This window comes from Ctenocephalides felis, unplaced genomic scaffold (assembly GCF_003426905.1).
Source record: "Ctenocephalides felis isolate EL2017-DRISC unplaced genomic scaffold, ASM342690v1 CF-g0.4_SCAFFOLD_00845, whole genome shotgun sequence".
Lineage (NCBI taxonomy): Eukaryota > Metazoa > Arthropoda > Insecta > Siphonaptera > Pulicidae > Ctenocephalides > Ctenocephalides felis.
In genome coordinates, this window is record NW_020536999.1 from 93,652,034 (window position 1) to 93,673,311 (window position 21,278).

Below are 21,278 nucleotides of genomic sequence, written 5' to 3' on the forward strand. Positions count from 1 at the left end.
CACCAGGATGACGAATCAGTTTCATCAAACTCTGAATCTGTAGAATCTGACCACAAACGTCCAAACTACCAACAATGGCACGATCATCTGGTTGAAGAGCACCAAGAAAATGTACCAGATTCATCAAACTCTGAATCTATAGAATCTGATCATAAACGTCCAAACTACCATCAATGGCACGATAGTGTAGTTCAAGAACACCAGGATGATGAATCAGTTTCATCCAACTCTGATTCCGTAGAATCTGACCACAAACGTCCCAACTACCATCAATGGCACGATCGTTTAGTTCAAGGACACCAGGATGATGAATCAGTTTCATCCAACTCTGATTCTATAGAATCTGAACACAAACGTCCAAATTACCAACAAAGGTACCGTCGTCAGGTTAGAGAGCACCAGAGTGATGAATCAGTTTTATCTAACTCTGGATCTGTAGAATCTGACCACAAACGTCCAAATTACCGTCGTCTAGTCGAAGAACGCCAAGATGATGAAACAGTTCAGTCCAAGTCCGAATCCGAGGAATCTGATGATAAACGCCCAAATTACAATTGGTACCGTAGTCTGGTCAAAGAACACCAGGTGATAAATCAGTTTCATCTAACTCTGAATCTAAAGAATCTGACCACAAACGTCCAAATTACCGTCGTCTAGTCGAAGAACACCAAGATGATGAAACAGTTCAGTCCAAGTCCGAATCCGAGGAATCTGATGATAAACGCCCAAATTACAATTGGTACCGTAGTCTGGTCAAAGAACACCAGAGTGATAAATCAGTTTCATCTAACTCTGAATCTAAAGAATCTGACCACAAACGTCCAAATTACCGTCGTCTAGTCGAAGAACACCAAGATGATGAAACAGTTCAGTCCAAGTCCGAATCCGAGGAATCTGATGATAAACGCCCAAATTACAATTGGTACCGTAATCTGGTCAAAGAACACCAGGGTGATAGATCAATTTCATCTAACTCTGAATCTAAAGAATCTGACCACAAACGTCCAAATTACCGTCGTCTAGTCGAAGAACACCAAGATGATGAAACAGTTCAGACCAAGTCCGAATCCGAGGAATCTGATGATAAACGCCAGAAATCTGATAAAGTCCATCCAAGATGGGGATTTTATAGTTACTACAATGGAAAACCATATTAAACAGTTGTTTTTGATAAATTATAGGTAGAAGTCTTTGTTAAAAATGTTAGATATTTAGAAACAGCAACTTTTGGGAGTTGTTGTTATTGTTGTTGAATTTTATTGTTAAAGAAATGTTTAAATATATGTATATAGAGCAACTACATTTATTTATTTTAAATTAATACGACGTGATAAATGGTGGCATCAGTCGGTTTAACACAAAGCTATCTTCAAATTTGGACGAAGATAAACATGTTATGTTCTGCCAGGAAATTTATTAATTTTAGTGTCTATTGATATGGTAGACACTAAATACTAAAATTTAAAGATGTAATACAACTCCTACTGAGGAAGAGCTTATCAAAAATAGGATTTCGACTTATCTTGTTTTGGTTTTGTCTTTTTTGTCAAAACTCATTGGTTTTAGTATTTATTGTAATAATGAACACGTTAATGTATAACACATGCAATTTACAAGAACAGTGCGCTCTGAGAAGCTCATGAAAATGCCAGGTTTAGACCTTGACTTTCTATTATAGTTTTTTTTTTCAAAAAAAATATTATCATAGTTGAAATTTGTGGGAAGACTTATTGATCTTAGTATTTGTTGTTGTAGTAGATACGTTGATGTTAAACATACTTAACTTGCAAGGTTGTAGTACGTACAAATAGGGCGTTCTGAGGAGTTTGTGAAAACCAATATTCAGATCTTGACTAAGTATTGTCACTTTATTTATTTAAAAAAAATAATATAGCATCACTTTGCAAAAAAACTCATTAGTTTTATTATTTGTTGTTATAGTACACACATTGAGAAGGTACGCCCACAAGAACTCATCAAAACTGGTTCTGAAGATCTACTTTACCAAGTTTTAGTACTTGTTTTAAAATAAACTTTTGTTTATTTAGAAAACTCATCGACTTTAGTATTTATCACAGTAGGCACATCATCTAAAACATCCTATAATTACGTGGTTGTAGAATAAATGGTGCATCCTGGAGAGCTCATTAAATACAAAATTTACATCTTCTCCACGTATTGACAGATTGTTCTATTACAGCATCAGCTGAAATAATTTCAAAAAAATCTTCAAACTTTGAAAAAAAGACTGATTTATTTTAGAATTTTTGTCATAGTTGACACGCTGAAGTAAAGCTTACTCAAATTACAAAATTGTGGTACAAACAGTGCGTTCTGAAGAGCTCACCAAGTTGCAGAATTTTTATCATACTACACTATTCAAAAAATGGTTCTTGAAGCAAAACGTTTCAAAAAACTCATCAATTTTATCAATTGAGGTAGAACCTGCACAAATTACGACATTGTAATATAGACAGTACGTCCTGAAGAGCTCTTCGAATACATGAAATTTTATTTAAAAAAATATATTAACACCCAAATTTGCAAAAAACACATCAAGTTTAGAATTTATTTAGCTAGTGTCTCTTCTAAATCCATTTTCCTATTTTTAGAACTCTATTTCAATTAGTTTAGAAGAAAAACCTTCGTCATAAGAATTTTGTTTATTTATTCTTTAATTAACATGTCGATTGTTTAAAAATCTTTTAATCGTTTTCTAAACAATTAAGTTTCACAATACGTCATATCTTTTACAGGAGATCAATTTTATCACAAAAAATTATGCAATGATGTGTGAAAAATTTTGAAAATATTGACGGACAAGATATCGTTTGGAAATTTGAATTTATTTTGAAAAATATCACCTTTGACAAAAGTTGGTGAATTTTAGCTTGCTGTTTTAATTTATGGTACAGCAACTTTACATGATCAATAAGTTGGTGCATTTATTTAGTAAATCCCTAAGAACTCTTAAACGGTTTGTTTATATTTATTAGTATTTTCAACAAGTTTGTACAAAATTAAATTACAAATAAATAAATAATAAATAACATTGTCTAGTATTATAATGCCCTACAGCAACGCTGTATACTTGAAAACTGGATCTGCAATCAAAACAAAATTCACAGAACTCAGATTCAATTCATCTACTCTAATTCTAAATTTGCAAATTTATTTTTTTAAATTCTTGTAATTTTAAAACTGAATGATTTTTGCCAAATTAGTTGATAATAATATATAATTTTCACCTTTTCCAACAACATAAAACCCTACCACAATTCGGTATACTTTGAAATTTGTCTTTGAATCAGAACAACATTCCCAAAACTCCCAATACAGCAACTTTCATGGCCAACATATGCATTTATTTAGGATAACTCTTGTAACGTTCACACCATTCGATTAATATGAATGATGTATAAGAGAAATTTGTATAAAATTAAATATTCTATACTTTACATATTAACATAAGGCTCTACAACAACTCATTATACTTTTAAATTGCTATGGAAAGCAACAACATAAAACAATCTTGGATCAACTTACGGAAATTCTATAACAAATCCTTAATTTGTTTCCTATATTTTTTAGTTTAATTTAAATATTTATTGTTACATGAGATGGCCATCAATGCTTTATAAACAAATTAATTAATTCTTGTAATTTCAAGTCATCAAACCTTGTATATAAATATAAGAAACTTATACAATTTATAAACAGTTTGTTATCAACAAAATAGTATTTTTAAGTGATATGAAACGATTTCAAGTGAGTAATTTTTAATGATGAGTATAATTTTAGATTTGTCAGGATAGTTTTGGACTTTAATATAATTTTATAAAAACAAAATGATTTATAATTTATTTGTCTGAAAACTGCCTGCAACTGTCCAATAGACATACATGTTATTATTCCATCAACCAAATGCTTTTGCAGAAGACTCTTCTACGTCAGGTTCTATTTTTGTACCAATTAACGTAAAACTGGTTATATTTTTTTTTATTATTTTGTACCAATTAACGTGAAACTTTGTACATAGAGAAATAATTTAATTCTTTAAGAACTAACGAATAGGCAATCTTTTTATTAATTTATTAAGTATAGTTTAGTTTAGTAATTCATCAGGATGCTTTCAGAAGTCTTGGCTATGTGTGGTTCTATTTTTGTACCACTCAACAACAAAGGCTGTACCTGTCCAAATAACAAATCCTAATCATGGCGAAGAATTAAACCATCTTTCCAGAGATCTCATAAAAGATCAAGATGTTTCTGAACTTTTTACACGCCAGGATTTCCAGTGCCACCTGAAATAGATGTAACAGCTCCTTATCCGGATCTATTCCCGGAGCAATCAGGAATTACTGCAGGTTTTCCAATCGAAGATACTAATGATGATTCTAAGGAATCAGTTACAAGCAAATATCCGGGTACAAAACCTGGTTTTCCAGGAAATCCAGAGAGCAGTGTTATACCTAATCAGAATGCAAATAGTTCTACTACGTTGAAGCCAGCAGAAGGATCAGGAGATGAGGTTGGTCACGAAAGTCATAGCTCACACGAGAGTCACTCTTCTCATGAAACTAACAACTCTCATGAATCTCATACTTCACACGAAAGCCACACCTCACATGAATCTCATAGTTCTCATGAAAGCCACAGTTCCCATGAAAGCCATAGCTCGCATGAGTCGTCTGGAAATACTGAAGAAGATTCTGAAACACCAACGCCAGGGTATCCCGAAGATTCCGGAAATATGGTTACTCCTGTATTGCCAGATATAGGAGCCACTAATGCTCCTGAATTAAGCTCTACAGGGACTCCTAGGCCAACTCCAGGAATTCCTGGACATGGACACAATTCTCACGAAAGTCATAGTTCACATGAAAGTCATAGCTCTCATGAATCTAACAGCTCTCATGAGAGCCAAACATCTCATGAGTCTCACAGTTCTCATGAAAGTCACAGTTCACACGAGACGTCAGGAAATTCCGGAGAAGATTCTGGAATATTGGCTCCTGGATATCCAGGACAGCCCGGAATTAACGTAACTCCTGAATTACCAGATACAGGAAACACGAATTCTACAACACACAGTTCGACGAGTCATCCAGGACCAACGCCAGGAATTCCTGGCCATGGCGATTCTCATGAAAACCACAATTCCCACGAAAACCACAATTCTCACGAAAGTCATAGCTCACATGAAAGTCATAGCTCTCATGAATCTAATAGCTCTCACGAGAGTCAAACATCCCACGAGTCTCACAGTTCTCATGAAAGTCACAGTTCACACGAGACGTCAGGAAATTCCGGAGAAGATTCTGGAACATTGGCTCCTGGATATCCAGGACAGCCCGGAAATAACGTAACTCCTGAATTACCAGATGCAGGAAACACGAATTCTCCAACAACAGTTCGACGAGTCATCCAGGACCAACGCCAGGAATTCCTGGCCATGGCGATTCTCATGAAAACCACAATTCTCACGAAAGTCATAGCTCACATGAAAGTCATAGCTCTCATGAATCTAATAGCTCTCATGAGAGTCAAACATCCCACGAGTCTCACAGTTCTCATGAAAGTCACAGTTCACATGAGACTTCAGGACATTCAGGAGAAGACTCAGGAACATTGGCTCCTGGATATCCAGGACAGCCCGGAAATAACGTCACTCCTGGATTACCAGATACAAATTCCTCAACACCCAGTTCTACGAGTCATCCAGGACCAACGCCAGGAATTCCTGGCCATGGCGATTCTCATGAAAACCACAATTCCCACGAAAACCACAATTCTCACGAAAGTCATAGCTCACATGAAAGTCATAGCTCTCATGAATCTAATAGCTCTCATGAGAGTCAAACATCCCACGAGTCTCACAGTTCTCATGAAAGTCACAGTTCACACGAGACTTCAGGAAATTCTGGAGAAGATTCTGGAACATTGGCTCCTGGATATCCTGGACAGCCTGGAAATAACGTCACTCCTGAATTACCAGATACAGGAAACACAATTCCCCAGCACATTCTTCGACAAGTCAACCAGGACCAACTCCAGAATTCCTGGCCATGGAGATTCACACGAAAACCACAATTCTCACGAAAGTCATAGCTCACATGAAAGTCATAGCTCTCATGAATCTAATAGCTCTCATGAGAGTCAAACATCCCACGAGTCTCACAGTTCTCATGAAAGTCACAGTTCACATGAGACTTCAGGACATTCAGGAGAAGACTCAGGAACATTGGCTCCTGGATATCCAGGACAGCCCGGAAATAACGTCACTCCTGGATTACCAGGTTCAAATTCCTCAACACTCACTTCCACGAGTCATCCAGGACCAACGCCAGGAATTCCTGGTCATGGCGATTCTCATGAAAACCACAATTCTCACGAAAGTCATAGCTCACATGAAAGTCATAGCTCTCATGAATCAAACAGCTCTCATGAATCAAATAGCTCTCATGAGAGTCAAACATCTCACGAGTCTCACAGTTCTCATGAAAGTCACAGCTCACACGAGACCTCAGAAAATTCTGGAGAAGATTCTGGGACATTGGCTCCTGGATATCCAGGACAACCCGGAAATAACGTCACTTCTGGATTACCAGATACAGGAAACACAAATTCCCCAGCACATTCTTCGACAAGTCAACCAGGACCAACTCCAGGAATTCCTGGCCATGGAGATTCACACGAAAGTCATAGCTCACATGAAAGTCATAGCTCACATGAAAGTCATAGCTCTCATGAATCTAATAGCTCTCATGAGAGTCAAACATCCCACGAGTCTCACAGTTCTCATGAAAGCCACAGTTCACACGAGACTTCAGGAAATTCCGGAGAAGATTCTGGAACATTGGCTCCTGGATATCCAGGACAACCCGGAAATAACGTCACTCCGGGATTACCAAGCACAAATTCCTCAACACCCAGTCCGACGAGTCATCCAGGACCAACGCCAGGAATTCCTGGCCATGGCGATTCTCAGGAAAACCACAATTCTCACGAAAGTCATAGCTCACATGAAAGTCATAGCTCTCATGAATCTAATAGCTCTCATGAGAGTCAAACATCCACGAGTCTCACAGTTCTCATGAAAGTCACAGTTCACATGAGACTTCAGGACATTCAGGAGAAGACTCAGGAACATTGGCTCCTGGATATCCTGGACACCCGGAAATAACGTCACTCCTGGATTACCAGATACAAATTCCTCAACACCCAGTTCTACGAGTCATCCAGGACCAACGCCAGGAATTCCTGGCCATGGCGATTCACATGAAAACCACAATTCTCACGAAAACCACAATTCTCACGAAAGTCATAGCTCACATGAAAGTCATAGCTCTCATGAATCGAATAGCTCTCATGAGAGTCAAACATCTCACGAATCTCACAGTTCTCATGAAAGTCACAGCTCACACGAGACCTCAGAAAATTCAGGAGAAGAATCTGAAACACCAACACCAGGATATCCAGGACAACCTGAAAATAATGTAACTCCTGGAATACCGAATACAGGAAACACACATGCTCCTGAAATAAGCTCTACCAGTCATCCAGGGCCAACTCCAGGAATTCCAGGCCACGGAGATTCACATGAAAGCCATAACTCACACGAATCTCACTCTTCTCATGAATCTAACACCTCCCATGAATCCCAATCATCTCATGAATCCCACTCTTCTCACGAATGTAACACCTCCCATGAATCCCACTCTTCTCACGAATCCCACTCCTCGCATGAAACATCACAAGAATCAGGCCAACCAGAGGCAGGATTTCCTGGTCAACCAACTCAAAAACCAGGATCAAGTTCTACCAGCAATCCTTGCATTTGTCCTGTAGATTCATCAAGTAACTCTGACATTACATTCGACATAGAAAACTTTATGGAAAAGATAACTAATCCAGAAGCCAGGCAGGAATTAGAAGAATTTCTCCAAAATTGGGAAGTGAAGGTAATTGTCAAGAAGAGGAAGTAGAAGCTGCGATAATAAATATATATGTATGTTATTTGTAAGATAAATAACTTTGTTACTGTTGTTTTGAAATAGTTGTTTATAGTTTTGTAGAAATTCCAATAAACTTGCTTTGTGTTGTTTCGTTTTTTGTCTTTTTACACTTCCTTAACTGATACTATTTTTCACTATTCCTTTTTAGATTATGGAAGTTGCGTTCTTTTAAGGTAGACCATTTAAATTTTTGTGTTTCATTGGTAATTCTATATATGTTTTTTTTTAATTCTGGCAGCAAAAGCTATCAAATTGACTGCAACAGTAATGCCATGATACATGTTACCAATAAGAAAGTCTTATAATGGAGAAGGAATTTAATGTTAAATTTATAAAATTGTTCAAGTTTTCTCATGATAATTTTGTTCTAGACAAAAATTTTGCATCTGCTTACTAATAAAGCCATTTACCACATGATACAATACTCATACATACATACACATATTTGTCCAATTTTAGTATCAAAGGATTCAGAATGACCAGAAATCAGTTTGTATAGCAAAAGAATACAGTTTTCATTTTGGAAGTAAAAATTAGTCATTGAGTTTGTTATTTATGGTTAAATAAACTTTAAAAAGAGCTTAATAAGAAAATAAATATATTTATCATAGTGTGAATAGTGAAAAGGCATAAGCAGAATTTCATAGTAACTTTTATTAATAAAATAACTGCAAAAGTCAACACTTATTCTAATATTTACATTAACTATTTTCTTATAATCAGTCATTTATTTGTCAACAAAATCAACTCCTTATTCTCGTTCCTTTCCCTTACAAGACTTCTTCTTGTGCAAAGAAAGGCTACTCCCTTGGGTAAACTTAGCAAAGCACCACTCGCACTGAAAAGGCTTCTCTTTGGTATGAGTCCTCATATGAACAGTCAAATAATTATTCAAAGCAAACTCCTTCCCACAAACTTCACACTTATACTCCTTTTCTTGATGACACTTCATATGGAGATTCAAAGAACTCGATTGAGTAAAAACTTTCTCACACTTGACGCACTTAAAAATCTTCTCACTCTTGTGCATTTTTAAGTGACTCTGCAAAAGTTTTGGAGAAGGAAAAGATCTGCTGCACAATTTGCATTTGTGGTTCTTTGTTTCATTGTGTTGTTTCATGTGGGTTAGCAAAACTGATGATTGTGAGAAGGCTTTTGAACATACTTCACAAGTATAAGGCTTCTCACCAGTGTGGACACGAATATGGTACTCCAGGCCATGTTTACGGGCAAAGGTTTTGGAGCAATATTGGCACTGAAATGGACGTTCACCACTGTGCTGTCTCATGTGGATTGGGAGGTACTCGAGTCTAGTAAAGGATTTACCTGGGTAAAAAAAATTGGAAGTACACAACCGATTTAATCAATTACAACTGACTTTGCAACTTTTTATTAGTTAAGTTCAACAAATAGTTTAAAATCTATGAATGCATTTTTTACTTAGGCTTGGATATGCATGATAAGCATTATTTTAATATTTTTAGTAAATACATTTAATTAGTTTGATTGCAATGAACAATGCATTAAGACAAGTTGCATACATGTGACAATAAAATTCAAAGTTTTATTTCAATACTCATATTATATTTGAAAAGACCTTTCAACTTCATGGTATGTGTAAATAATCAACTCAAAGAAGAGTAAATAAGATCAATTAGGATAAAAGTTTAATGAAAAATAGGAATTATAGAATTCTAGAGCCTTCCCCCCATTGTAATGATGCCTATCAGCGGTTTCCATGGGAACAAGAAGCAAGAGAAAAGTGGAGATGGAGTTGGTATTATTTTTTAATGAGTCCAACATACCCAGCAAAAGACCTAGTCAGGTCTTTGAAATAATAATTAATTTATGACAAATGTTAGAAGTCATGGCATTTTTTTTTTAATTTTATTCAGAAATTCAAAGTTTTATTTCAATACTCATATTATATTTGAAAAGACCTTTCAACTTCATGGTATGTGTAAATAATCAACTCAAAGAAGAGTAAATAAGATCAATTAGTATAAAAGTTCAATGAAAAATAGGTATTATAGAATTCTAGAGCCTTCCCCCATTGTAATGATGCCTATCAGCGGTTTCCATGGGAACAAGAAGCAAGAGAAAAGTGGAGGTTGCAGTTGGTATTATTTTTAATGAGTCCAACATACCCAGAGAAAAGACCTAGTCAAGCTACACAAAAAAACAAGTTAATTTATTTATTTCTTACCACAAACTGAGCAAGTAGGTTTTTCCATATGACTCCTCAAGTGTGCCCTAAACTGGTTCTCCAATGTAAAAGTCTCTCCACAGTTCGTGCATTTAAAAATAGTCTTATGAATTTTGTTATGTTTATCCAAATCCATTTTCAAATGAAACTTCTTTTGACAAATAAAACATTTGTACTTTGTACATCTTTTGGCTAATTTGTGATAAATCAAAGATTGTTCATCACAGAAATAAATATCACAATCGGTGCAATGAACAAAATCCGTGCAGATGTCAGCATCTAGGAGCTCTTCGCAGGATGAATCTGGGAGGCTGTAATAGAAATAAATATATAAATATATATGCATATATATATATATATATATGTGTGTGTGTGTGTGTGCTATGACAACCAATACAAAAATTGATAAGTGAAAGTATAGGTAAAATATTTTTAAAAGAGAACAATGTACCATAGATCAAAATTCTGCATTTCATGAGCTCCTCAAGACGCACTGGTTGTACTACAACCTTCTAATTTGAATATGTTATATCTCAATAAGTCTACTATAACAACAAATACTAAAATCAATGAGATTTTTTCCAAAGTTTTGAGTTATTTACATATATTTGAAGAAGTACCAAAACTGGTTGAAGACATCATGGAGAGAGGTTTTTTTTTTTCAAATATTTTTACCAAGATTCTACACATGTGTGGAACTAATTGCGACATTTTTATTGTTTTGTGAGAAAGTTGAAAATGCTATCTGATTAAAAGTGTATATTGTGTTTTAAAGTATTGATGTGGTCCGCAAGCATAGTTTTAAATTGTCTGTGATTTTTTTAAAATTATTTTTGTGTTGTAAATGTTTAATTAAGTTTCTCCTATGTAAATTAAATTACAGTCCAGACAATTTATTTTATAGTCAAGATTTCTATGTTGTTCAATGTTAAAAGGTATTTTATTAAAAATAATATATATATATATATATATATAAATGTTAAATTTTAATAATTTTGATGTTGAGATATGTGAGATTCAGTCTTCTTTCATCTTTTTATCTTTTTACTATATGTATCCTCCTCGCGTTGTCAAATCCTGAATTCTCTGGCCAGTGTTTGTGCCCTCTACCTAACTTAACATGTGCTGTGCAGATTTTTGTCCCACTGCCGCATTGGACAACGTGCTTTGTGACATGTACTATACAATAAAAAATTTGTTTTAAAAATTTTATATAATTGTTCAGATTTAAAGTAACAGGAACTGTTTTTATTGTGCTTTTGTGAACAATTATTATTGTGAAATAATTAGCATTACTACAATTACATGTAAGTTTTCACACCATACCACTTTCTTATAAATTAATTTTAATTAATAGCTTTAATATGTGCTTTTAAACTAGAGTCCACTGAAGATGACACAAACAATGTGTCGAAACGTATGGAAACGTTTGAATTGATGTATTGCCCTGAAGACTTAATCTCATATATACATATATATATATATATATATATATATATATATATTCCATTTCCAATTGAAAATATAGATGAAAATATGATTCAAATTGAAAACAAGCTCATCTCGGGCACTGTTATATGAAATGGAAATAGGAAAAACTCTCACACTACTTCATCCCTGAATTAAGTTGGAGTTTAACTCAGTTCACAGACCTGCCTTAAGGCTGTACTACCCATTATATATATATATATATATATATATACATATATATATATATATATATATATATTGCATGTATGTATATATATATTGCTGTCGGTATACTCACATTTCATCTTTGACATGAACATCCAACATAGAATCTTTATCTAAAATTTCGAAATAAAACAGATCACAATCTCCATTATATCCTAAACTATCACAGTTCTCTTCTTTCTTAATATCACAATAATTCTTTACAAATTCTGAAACAAATGTGGATTTTGAGGTTAGGTCATCCTCTGGCTCTTTTTTAATACATATCTCTGATAACTGTTGATGAAACATATTGAAAATATTATTTTTAAATATGCTTTTTTAGTGTTTTTGTTTTGTTTTACATGCCTACTTAATTTATTTGATGGCATATTTATTGTTTTGATGACATTTTGACATTTTAGACAACGTTGGTAAATAAACATGCAACAAGTGGCCGCCATGACAGGTGAGATATGTCAAAGGAAAACTGTCAAGAAAATGGCGGTTGGGATTTGAATTGTTTAGATAAATTATATAAATTTTATAAATCGATAAATTGATAAATTATATAAATTTTATAAATCGATTCATATATATACATGTATATATATATATATATATATATATATATATATGTAAAAAAAATACCTAATTTTTTTAGTTTAAATTTCGCGCGTTGTGATCGTCATAGATACCCCTTGCGCCCCTTTCGCCAATAATGGATAGCAAAACAAGTGATAACCTAAAATACGTCATGGCGAAATTAATAAAATTACATAAAAGTAAAATAATCTCTAAAATAGTAGATATTAGTGTAAATGTGTTTAGGAACTGAAATTGTGATTAATAACATTAAATGCCTTTTCTTTTCTGACAGGTATGTAAAGGTTTTGTATTTAAAACTTTGTCTAATGTAAAACTAACAATAAAATATATCTTTTCTGGCAGAGAAACTCAATTGTGTTTGATTGACTTTGTCACCCTAAGCACAAATATAATCTTACATTCGAAAACGGTTACATCGAAACGGTTAGACCTGCCTTTGCAAAAAACTAATCAGCACGTCTCCTTATCAATAGCAATCGAATGTTTTCTGAATAATCGAAATCGGTTGAACCGTGTTCCCGAAATCGTCGTCGAAAATTTGTATCCGCACACATACACACACACATACATCCATTTTTCTAAGGTATGCCAAAATGTTCAGAAATGTCTGAAACGTGAAGATATAAAAAGGGGGGGGGGGGATAGTGATAATGGGAATGAGAAATGGTTGGGGTGGCACTCACACCATGGACCTGCCTTTCGGCAGACAGTGTGAGTGCCACCACAACCATTTCTCATCTATCAATTCCTATTAACACTATCCCCACCCCCTTTTTTATATCTTTACGTTTCAGACATTTCTGAACATTTTGGCATACTTCAGAAAAATGGATGTATGTGTGTGTGTGCTGATACAAATTTTCGTCGACGATTTCGGGAACACGGTTCAACCGACTTCGATTAATCAAAAAATTTTCGATTCGTATTGATAAGGAGACGTGCTGATTAGTTTTTTGCAAAGGCAGGTCTGACCGTTTCGTAGATACGGTGCATAATGTGCCAAAAACGTTATCTCAGTATTTAAGAGAACGGAGCGTCCGATTTTAATAATTCAAAAAATATTTTACTTGTATTGATAAGATGAAGAATTGACCAAATTTTCATGAAGGCAGGTATAGCGGTTTCGGAGATCTAGTGAAAAAAGTAAAAAAAAATGCCATTTGGCGGTCAAAAATGATCATTAGACATATGCACATCAAATTATCAGATATTTTATAGAGATTTTAACAATAAGTATAAATTTTGCTGACATTCCTATGGGTTCCAAACCAATGTTTATCCGTTAGACGGCGACGCGGCGCTTACGCGCTTCGATATTTCGTCTCTATCCAGTTAAAGCAGTACGATTGTTTCGAAAAAAGTTCAGAATTTCCAAAATATTTCAAAATAAATTTTTGCTCAAAAAGTCAGAAAATTTTTGTCAAAAATTTATAGTTTCACAAAAATCTAATTTTTTCAGAGTAAATTTTTTTCAAAAATGTTAATTAAAAAAAAAAAAAATTTTTGATACGGGAAGTTCTAGCAATTTGCCTTTAGGCACGATGCCATGCGCCCCACTAGTCGTTTTATGTCATTGGCCATGACGGTGACAATCTTCATGGCATTGAGCTTTTACACGGGATGGTTGCTGTTGCTACCTCTGGTGGAGAGTTTGATGGGACTAATTGTTCACTGCAAAAAGTAACGTTATGATACAAACTTAGATACATATTATATTAAGATAATTTTTAGATAATTAAATTATCTTGAATTTCGTCTTACACAATAGTGGTTCAAAATAAATTTTCATTCATCAAAATCGATCCTAAACTCGACTGACTCTACAATTGCTCATTTAGAAAAAAAAATGATATGGGAAGTTCCTGTAATTTGCCTTTAGGCACGATGCCATGCGCCCCACTAGTTATTTTATGTTATTGGCCATGAAGGTGACAATCTTCATGGCATTGAGCTTTTACACGTGATGGTTGCTGTTGCTACCCCTGCTGGAGGGGTTAGCAGAGAGTTTAATGTAAGTTTCGTTATGATACAAGAATTAGATACATATTATATCAGAGAATTTAGATAATTAAGTTATTGATATTGTCTCATTCTCTAACATGATAGTGCTGTAAAATAAATTATTATTCATCAAAATCGATCCTAAACTCAAAAATTTATAGTTTCTCAAAAATCTATTTTTTTCAGAGTAATTTTTTTTCAAAAATATCAATCTTTTTAAAAAAAAATAATTTTTGTTGTGGGAAGTTCCAGCAATTTGCTTTTAGGCACGATGCCATGCGCCCCACTAGTCGTTTTATGTTATTGGCCATGAAGGTGACTATCTTCATGGCATTGAGCTTTTACACGGGATGGTTGCTGTTGCTACCTCTGGTGGAGAGTTTGATGGGACTAATTGTTCACTGCAAAAAGTAACGTTATGATACAAACTTAGATACATATTATATTAAGATAATTTTTAGATAATTAAATTATCTTGAATTTCGTCTAACACAATAGTGGTTCAAAATAAATTTTCATTCATCAAAATCGATCCTAAACTCGATAGACTCTACAATAGCTCGTTTAAAAAAAAAATTGATACGGGAAGTTCCAGCCATTTGCCTTTAGACACGATGCCATGCGCCCCACTAGTCGTTTTATGTTATTGGCCATGATGGTGACAATCTTCATGGCATTGAGCTTTTACACGTGATGGTTGCTGTTGCTACCCCTGCTGGAGGGGTTAGCAGAGAGTTTAATGTAACGTTATGATACAAACTTAGATACATATTATATTAAGATAATTTTTAGATAACTAAATTATCTTGAATTTCGTCTAACATAATAGTGGGGCAAAATAAGTTCTCTTTCATCAAAATCGATCCTAAACTCGATTGACTCTACAATTGCTCGTTTAGAAAAAAAAATTGATATGGGAAGTTCCTGTAATTTGCCTTTAGGCACGATGCCATGCGCCCCACTAGTTATTTTATGTTGTTGGCCATGAAGGTGACAATCTTCATGGCATTGAGCTTTTACACGGGATGGTTGCTACCCCTGATGGAGGGGTTAGCGGAGAGATTGATGTAACGTTATGATACAAACTTAGATACATATTATATTAAGATAATTTTTAGATAATTAAATTTCGTCTAACATAATAGTGGTGCAAAATAAACTCTCATTCATCAAAATCGATCCTAAACTCTACAATTGCTCGTTTGCTTTAACGATCTGCATTAAATTGTAATTTTAAGTATACAGAAATGCTGTAGGGCATTACAATATTAGAAAACATTGTAAATTATTCAATTTTATACAAATTTGTCATATATTTCAAGTATGTAAGATAAATAGTTCAAAAGTTACAAGATACTTTCTCTATGGATATTCCACGAACGAAATCTTCAAAAATTTCCCATCGTGCTTTTTTTGTGTATCGAATTTAAGCATTGCATGCGCTACGTTTGGAACTAATTTTAAAATATAAATATTAACAATATGTTTAAACAATATTGGGCAAAATTATAGACAATTTAGTTATCTAAATTTTATCTGAAGAAAGTATGTAAATGTGTTTAGTAGTTTTCGAGATATTGTTCAAAATTCACAAAAAAACATGCTAAGTTTTTAATTAATGATTGTTACAGATGCAGTGAAATTTTTTATTAAATGTAAAAGTTACTAGTAAATGTCTTAATGGTTTTATTGTGTGTTTATGGTTGAGATTTTAAGATAAAGTATTATAAAAAGTGTGTTATATGGATTTAATTGATGTTATAAAATGATATAATTTATAATGTATTTCATTATATACATGTGTTTTTTTTGAATGTGTATTTGAACATTATTTCCAGTTTCATATTATACATTTTAAAATTTACTAGTATTCAAATAATGACTTAATCCAGTAATTATTATTTATCTCAATTATACATAATTTTATTATCTAAATTAAATATTAAACTTTAGTGTAATTTATGAAGATGTGTTTCAAATAAGTTTTGGAACATATAATTAATTCAAGATAGATTTTGATTAAAGAAAATTGAATTTTTATTACTATTATGTTAGACAAAGTTTTAGATAATTTAATTATCTGAAAATTATCTTAATATTTTATGTGTCTAAGATTACTACATAACGATCTATATTTACAAAAGTGTATAAGTGCACTCACAAACAAAATGTATAGGAGCTCAAAATATGTATGGAGTTTATGGTCGTTTTTGGTGAATAAAAATTTATTTCAGAGTATTATGATATTAGACAAAATTTAAGATAATTCACTTACCAAAAAATAATCTTAATATACTACATATCTAAATTTATCACATAATGATCTATTATTAAAAAAAGAATTTAAGTGCACTCTTTTTTTTTTTTTTTTTATTTATTTTTATTGGCTTCTAAATTACATCTAGCCACTTACAGTCTAATATAAATTATTACTACTCTAAATAATATAAAATATATACTTATAAGGTTGTCTACACATAATTCTATAACTTAATTTTACACTCCGTTATAAAATTAATTAAAAACTTATATATTTCTGTATTAGATAATAATGTCACTAGATTAAATGGTTTCCTAACATTTTTGTTTCTATAGATCTCATTAATTAAATTTACACGTTGCTTGTAGTATATGATGCATTCAAGAATAAGGTGTTGCGAAGTCCCAACTGCTTCTCCACAGACACATATATTTGATGGTGCCAGCTTTAATCGATACATGTGGGCAGGAAAGTTACCATGATTAAACCTTAGCCTGGTTAATGCCACTAGAACATGTCTTCTTTCATCCTTATATAGTCGTTGCCATATTTTGTTGCTCACAGACGGCTTAATATTTTTATAGTAGTTACCTATGGTTGAGGATGTATTGTCCCATTCATTTTGCCACAGCTGCATACAATTGTTTTTGGATGCATTTATATAGTCAATTAACGTGGCCTCATTAATGACCTCACCATTATCAGCTGCCTGTTTCGCTATTCTATCCGCGATTTCGTTTCCTGCGATGCCGGAATGCGCTCTAACCCATATAATTTTTACATCACCTCCTTTACACAGAATTTGCTGGATGTACTTCAAAATTTCATAGTAAATTACCTCTTGCAAAGTTGTGGATTTTGTTAAATTTCTTAGTTTGCTTATGCAACTTTGGTTGTCTGTGTAAATGATTGTTTTCGCAAACTGATAATTTATTATTACCTCTAGTGCCTTCTTAATTGCAATCAATTCAGCCCCATACGCTGACACAAAGTTTTGTAATTTGAATCCGAATTCAGCATTATTCGTACTGCAATACACAGCACATCCAGTATTCTGATTGTTTTTTGAACCATCCGTGTAGATAATTTTGTACTGTTCCAAGTTCTGTGTATTTGCATTGAAAACATCAATCAATTTGTTTGAATTATCAAAAATTTCCATGTCATAATACAGATGTTTCTTGCAACTAGCTAGACTATTTTTTGCCCTTACTAAATTTATGAAACTCTTCACTAAATTGGGTGTTTTAATTTTAACCCAGTACTTACTTAATCTTGTGTCTACTGCTACCTCACTTACATTTTCGATAAAACGCGAATTTTCTATTGAAAGATTTTTTAATACAAATTTGTCGCACAAGAATTGTCTTCGTAGCTCTAACGGCATTTCCCCACTTTCTACTAGTAATGCATTTGTTGGGGTAGATAACATAGCACCCATACATATTCTCAGGCACCTGTATTGTAATTTATCCAATTTCTTGCAACTCTTACTGTTATTCCATACTAAACAACCGTAGTCAAATATAGGCCTGATTAATGTTTTGTAAAGTTTCAGTGCCGTTATGGGATGGGAACCCCACCACGTACCATTAAGCATTCGTAAGATGTTTATATTTTTTTCTACTCTTTTTTCTATATGCTCTATATGAGATTTAAAACTTAATTTTTGGTCAAATATTACTCCGAGAAATTTATTAGTTTTTTGAACTTTAATTGTATGCTTATTGCTGCTGACTCTTGTCGGAAAATCCTTGTCCTTATGTCTGGTTATAATACCTATTGAGCTCTTTTCGCTCGACAACTCTAGGCCTTTTGATACCAGCCATTTGTCAAAGTTTTCAATGTTTCGAGACATAGTGTCTATTGCATCTTGCAGGCTGGTCTTTTCAATATATATTAAAACATCGTCAGCATATTGAAGAATTTTTGTTCCTTGTTCCCAAATATGTTCAATGTCCCGCACATATAATGCATATAGAATCGGGCTTAATATGCCCCCTTGGGGAAGACCTTTATACATTTTTCGTGGACCGATCATTTGATTGTTTATTTTGAAGTATACATCTCTTTCAAACACTGTGGATGTTATCGCTCTAATAAAATTCTTCGGTAATCCAATTTTGTCTAAGGAGTCATATAATATACCTGGGACTACATTATCGTAGGCTCCTTTGATGTCGCTGAAGAGACATACCATATAATTATTTCTATTCATTGATAACCATAAATCTGTTATGAAGATGGCCAAGTTGTCATTTACGCCCATACCTCTCTAAATCCGAACTGGCTTTTAGGAAGTAGATCATTTTTCTCTACCCACCATTCCAGCCTTCTTTTAATTAATCGATCCTTAACTTTAGCTACACATGAAGCCAAAGATATAGGTCTATGATCCTATTTCATTCGGATTTTTTTGCGGTTTTTTAATAAATATCATTATATATTCGTTCCAATCTGGGATTAGCTCCGACTCCAACCAGAATTTATTGATTATATTGATAAAATTTAACTTTTCCAAAAAGGAAAGTTTTTTTATCATTGAGTAGTGAATTTGATCTCTACCAGGTGCTGTATCACTATTATTCCTGAGAATCGTATTGAGTTCCCATAGAGAAAACGGCTGTAATAAAATTTCACAGTTGCGCTGGATTGAATGATGACTCCTGTTATCAATATCATATTTAGCTCCTGCTGGCGAATAGAATTCAATGATTTTTTCAGCGACCTTCGGTGGTATATTTTCGTGCGTGGTTGACTCCGCCGTATTTTTAAACCTTTTAATCATCCCAAATACTTCTTTGCTGGAAGTACTTGGATTTATGTTGGAGACATAAGAGACCCAACTGTCCTTCTTTTTCTTCTTAAAGATTTTTCTAACAGTCAAATTCAAGTTCTGGCATATAACAAAATTTATATATGTTGAACTTTTCCGATACGTTTTTTCAGCGTGCCTTCGGTCTTTTACCAACTGATCACATTCCTCATCCCACCAGACAGGTTTATCCTTGCACCTTTAGAGATGTTTTGTTTCTTTGGAATACTTTTGTCAGCGGCATTGTTAATGATATTTATGAATCTAGCATAATCAGATTTGTCATTAATCGATTCAAATCCTAACATATCCTGTTCCATAGACACTTCATATTTGCGCCAATCAGCTTTTTTGCAATTCCATCCTGATACCGATCTGTATGGAACAACATAGTTCTTCAGTCTTAAAATTATTGCATAGTGGTCCGATCCAAGCGTGTCATCGGACACCTCCCAATCTATTCTATGAGCTAACTCCGGGGAGCAAACTGATATGTCACCGCTGTTAGATTATTTTTGAATCTCAAGGTTGGATTACCATTATTTAAAATAACTAAGTTATTCATATCGATAGCATCTATCAGGTTAGTACCATACTTGTCGTTGAAGTTGCAACCCCAAGACATGTGATGCGAATTAAAATCCCCGCATATTATAACTGGTTTGGGTAGATGAGTTAATAATTCGTTCCACTGTTGAATATTGATGTAATATTAGGAATCACATATATGGAAACTATATTTAAATTCGAATTATTTAATTGTACACTTATCCCACAAATTTGACATTTGTTTGGGTCAATGGTTCCTAGTTTGATTTGGATGGTATTATACGGTACGGAACGCTTAATAAATAAAGCCGCACCCCCTTTGCCATCATTTCTGTCTTGTCTTACCGTGCTATATCCTTGAGTGTATAATGTTTATAATTGTGAAACCACGTTTCTGATATCGCTAGTACAGAAATATCCATTTCGGACACGGTATGTTCAATATAACTTTGTTCGCAGTAAACGATCTCGCATTCCATTGTAAAATTGTGAAGTCCATAGTTATATATTAAATAAAAATATAAATAAATAAGTAAATAGATTCTTTTTTTCTATCACAATTATATTATTTTATCACTAGCTCCCATACTTTTAATGCTTATCAATTTACGTAATAATTCAGTCAACAGTTTGTCAAAATGTGGTTCGCTCGGATTGTATATATCTTAGTGACTAATAAAAAGATTCAAAAACTCCTTTGGTTCTGAGTGCTCGCCTTTATTACCATAATGAACGTCATTATCGGACTCCGATTCAGATTTATTTTTCAATCTTTCCTTTTATTAATTAAATTTTGATTCTGAGTCCCATTATGACTAGGTATTGATCAAATTTATACATGGTACTTCCCTCTTTTTTCTTCTTATTAATTGCAGCTGGCATGTGGATCTTCTGGGTTTCTTGAAAAGTTTTTGCTGTCATTTTCATAGTGAATATCCTCTTCTTCTAAATCTGATAATGCTATAAATCTATTATTAACAGAAGGTAAATTCGAGTCTTTCTTTGCTTTATTTATAGCTGGAAATTTTTTTCCTTACTTAAATGTTCATATTGTTTTTAGTTTTTCTAGCATATCTATCATTTTCTATAATCGATTTAGCTTCGTAAAATGAAAAATTTTGCAATGCCATTAATTCCTGAATATTA

At 33.5% G+C, this 21,278-nt stretch overlaps 3 protein-coding genes across 3 annotated transcripts in view; 2 read left to right on the forward strand and 1 right to left on the reverse strand.

Moving 5' to 3' along the window:
• Positions 1–25, reverse strand: part of LOC113363087 (filaggrin-like) — a 9,192-nt gene extending 9,167 nt beyond the window's left edge. Inside the window, exon 1 of the mRNA XM_026605572.1 lies at positions 4–25. Within this exon, the coding sequence (XP_026461357.1) occupies positions 4–25 (22 nt within the window). The remainder of the gene's footprint in view (positions 1–3) is intronic.
• A 49-nt stretch (positions 26–74) lies between these two features.
• LOC113363088 (sarcoplasmic reticulum histidine-rich calcium-binding protein-like) lies at positions 75–1,157 on the forward strand. The gene is made up of 3 exons (XM_026605573.1): positions 75–90; positions 143–501; positions 567–1,157. Exons 1-3 carry the CDS (start codon positions 75–77, stop codon positions 1,155–1,157), a joined length of 966 nt encoding a protein of 321 aa, XP_026461358.1.
• Positions 1,158–3,902: 2,745 nt separating this feature from the next.
• Positions 3,903–7,988, forward strand: LOC113363089 (filaggrin-like). The gene is made up of 3 exons (XM_026605574.1): positions 3,903–3,954; positions 4,290–7,155; positions 7,229–7,988. Exons 1-3 carry the CDS (start codon positions 3,903–3,905, stop codon positions 7,986–7,988), a joined length of 3,678 nt encoding a protein of 1,225 aa, XP_026461359.1.
• Positions 7,989–21,278: the final 13,290 nt, after the last annotated feature.

Coding starts and splice junctions, on each gene's coding strand:
- LOC113363089 (XM_026605574.1), top strand. CDS start 3,903: ATGTTATTATTCCATCAACCAAATGCTTTTGCAGAAGACTCTTCTACG. Junction 3,955..4,289: donor AGAAGACTCTTCTACGTCAG/GTTCTATTTTTG, acceptor TTTACACGCCAG/GATTTCCAGTGCCACCTGAA. Junction 7,156..7,228: donor GAGAAGACTCAGGAACATTG/GCTCCTGGATAT, acceptor CTCAACACCCAG/TTCTACGAGTCATCCAGGAC.
- LOC113363088 (XM_026605573.1), top strand. Junction 502..566: donor AACGCCAAGATGATGAAACA/GTTCAGTCCAAG, acceptor TTGGTACCGTAG/TCTGGTCAAAGAACACCAGG.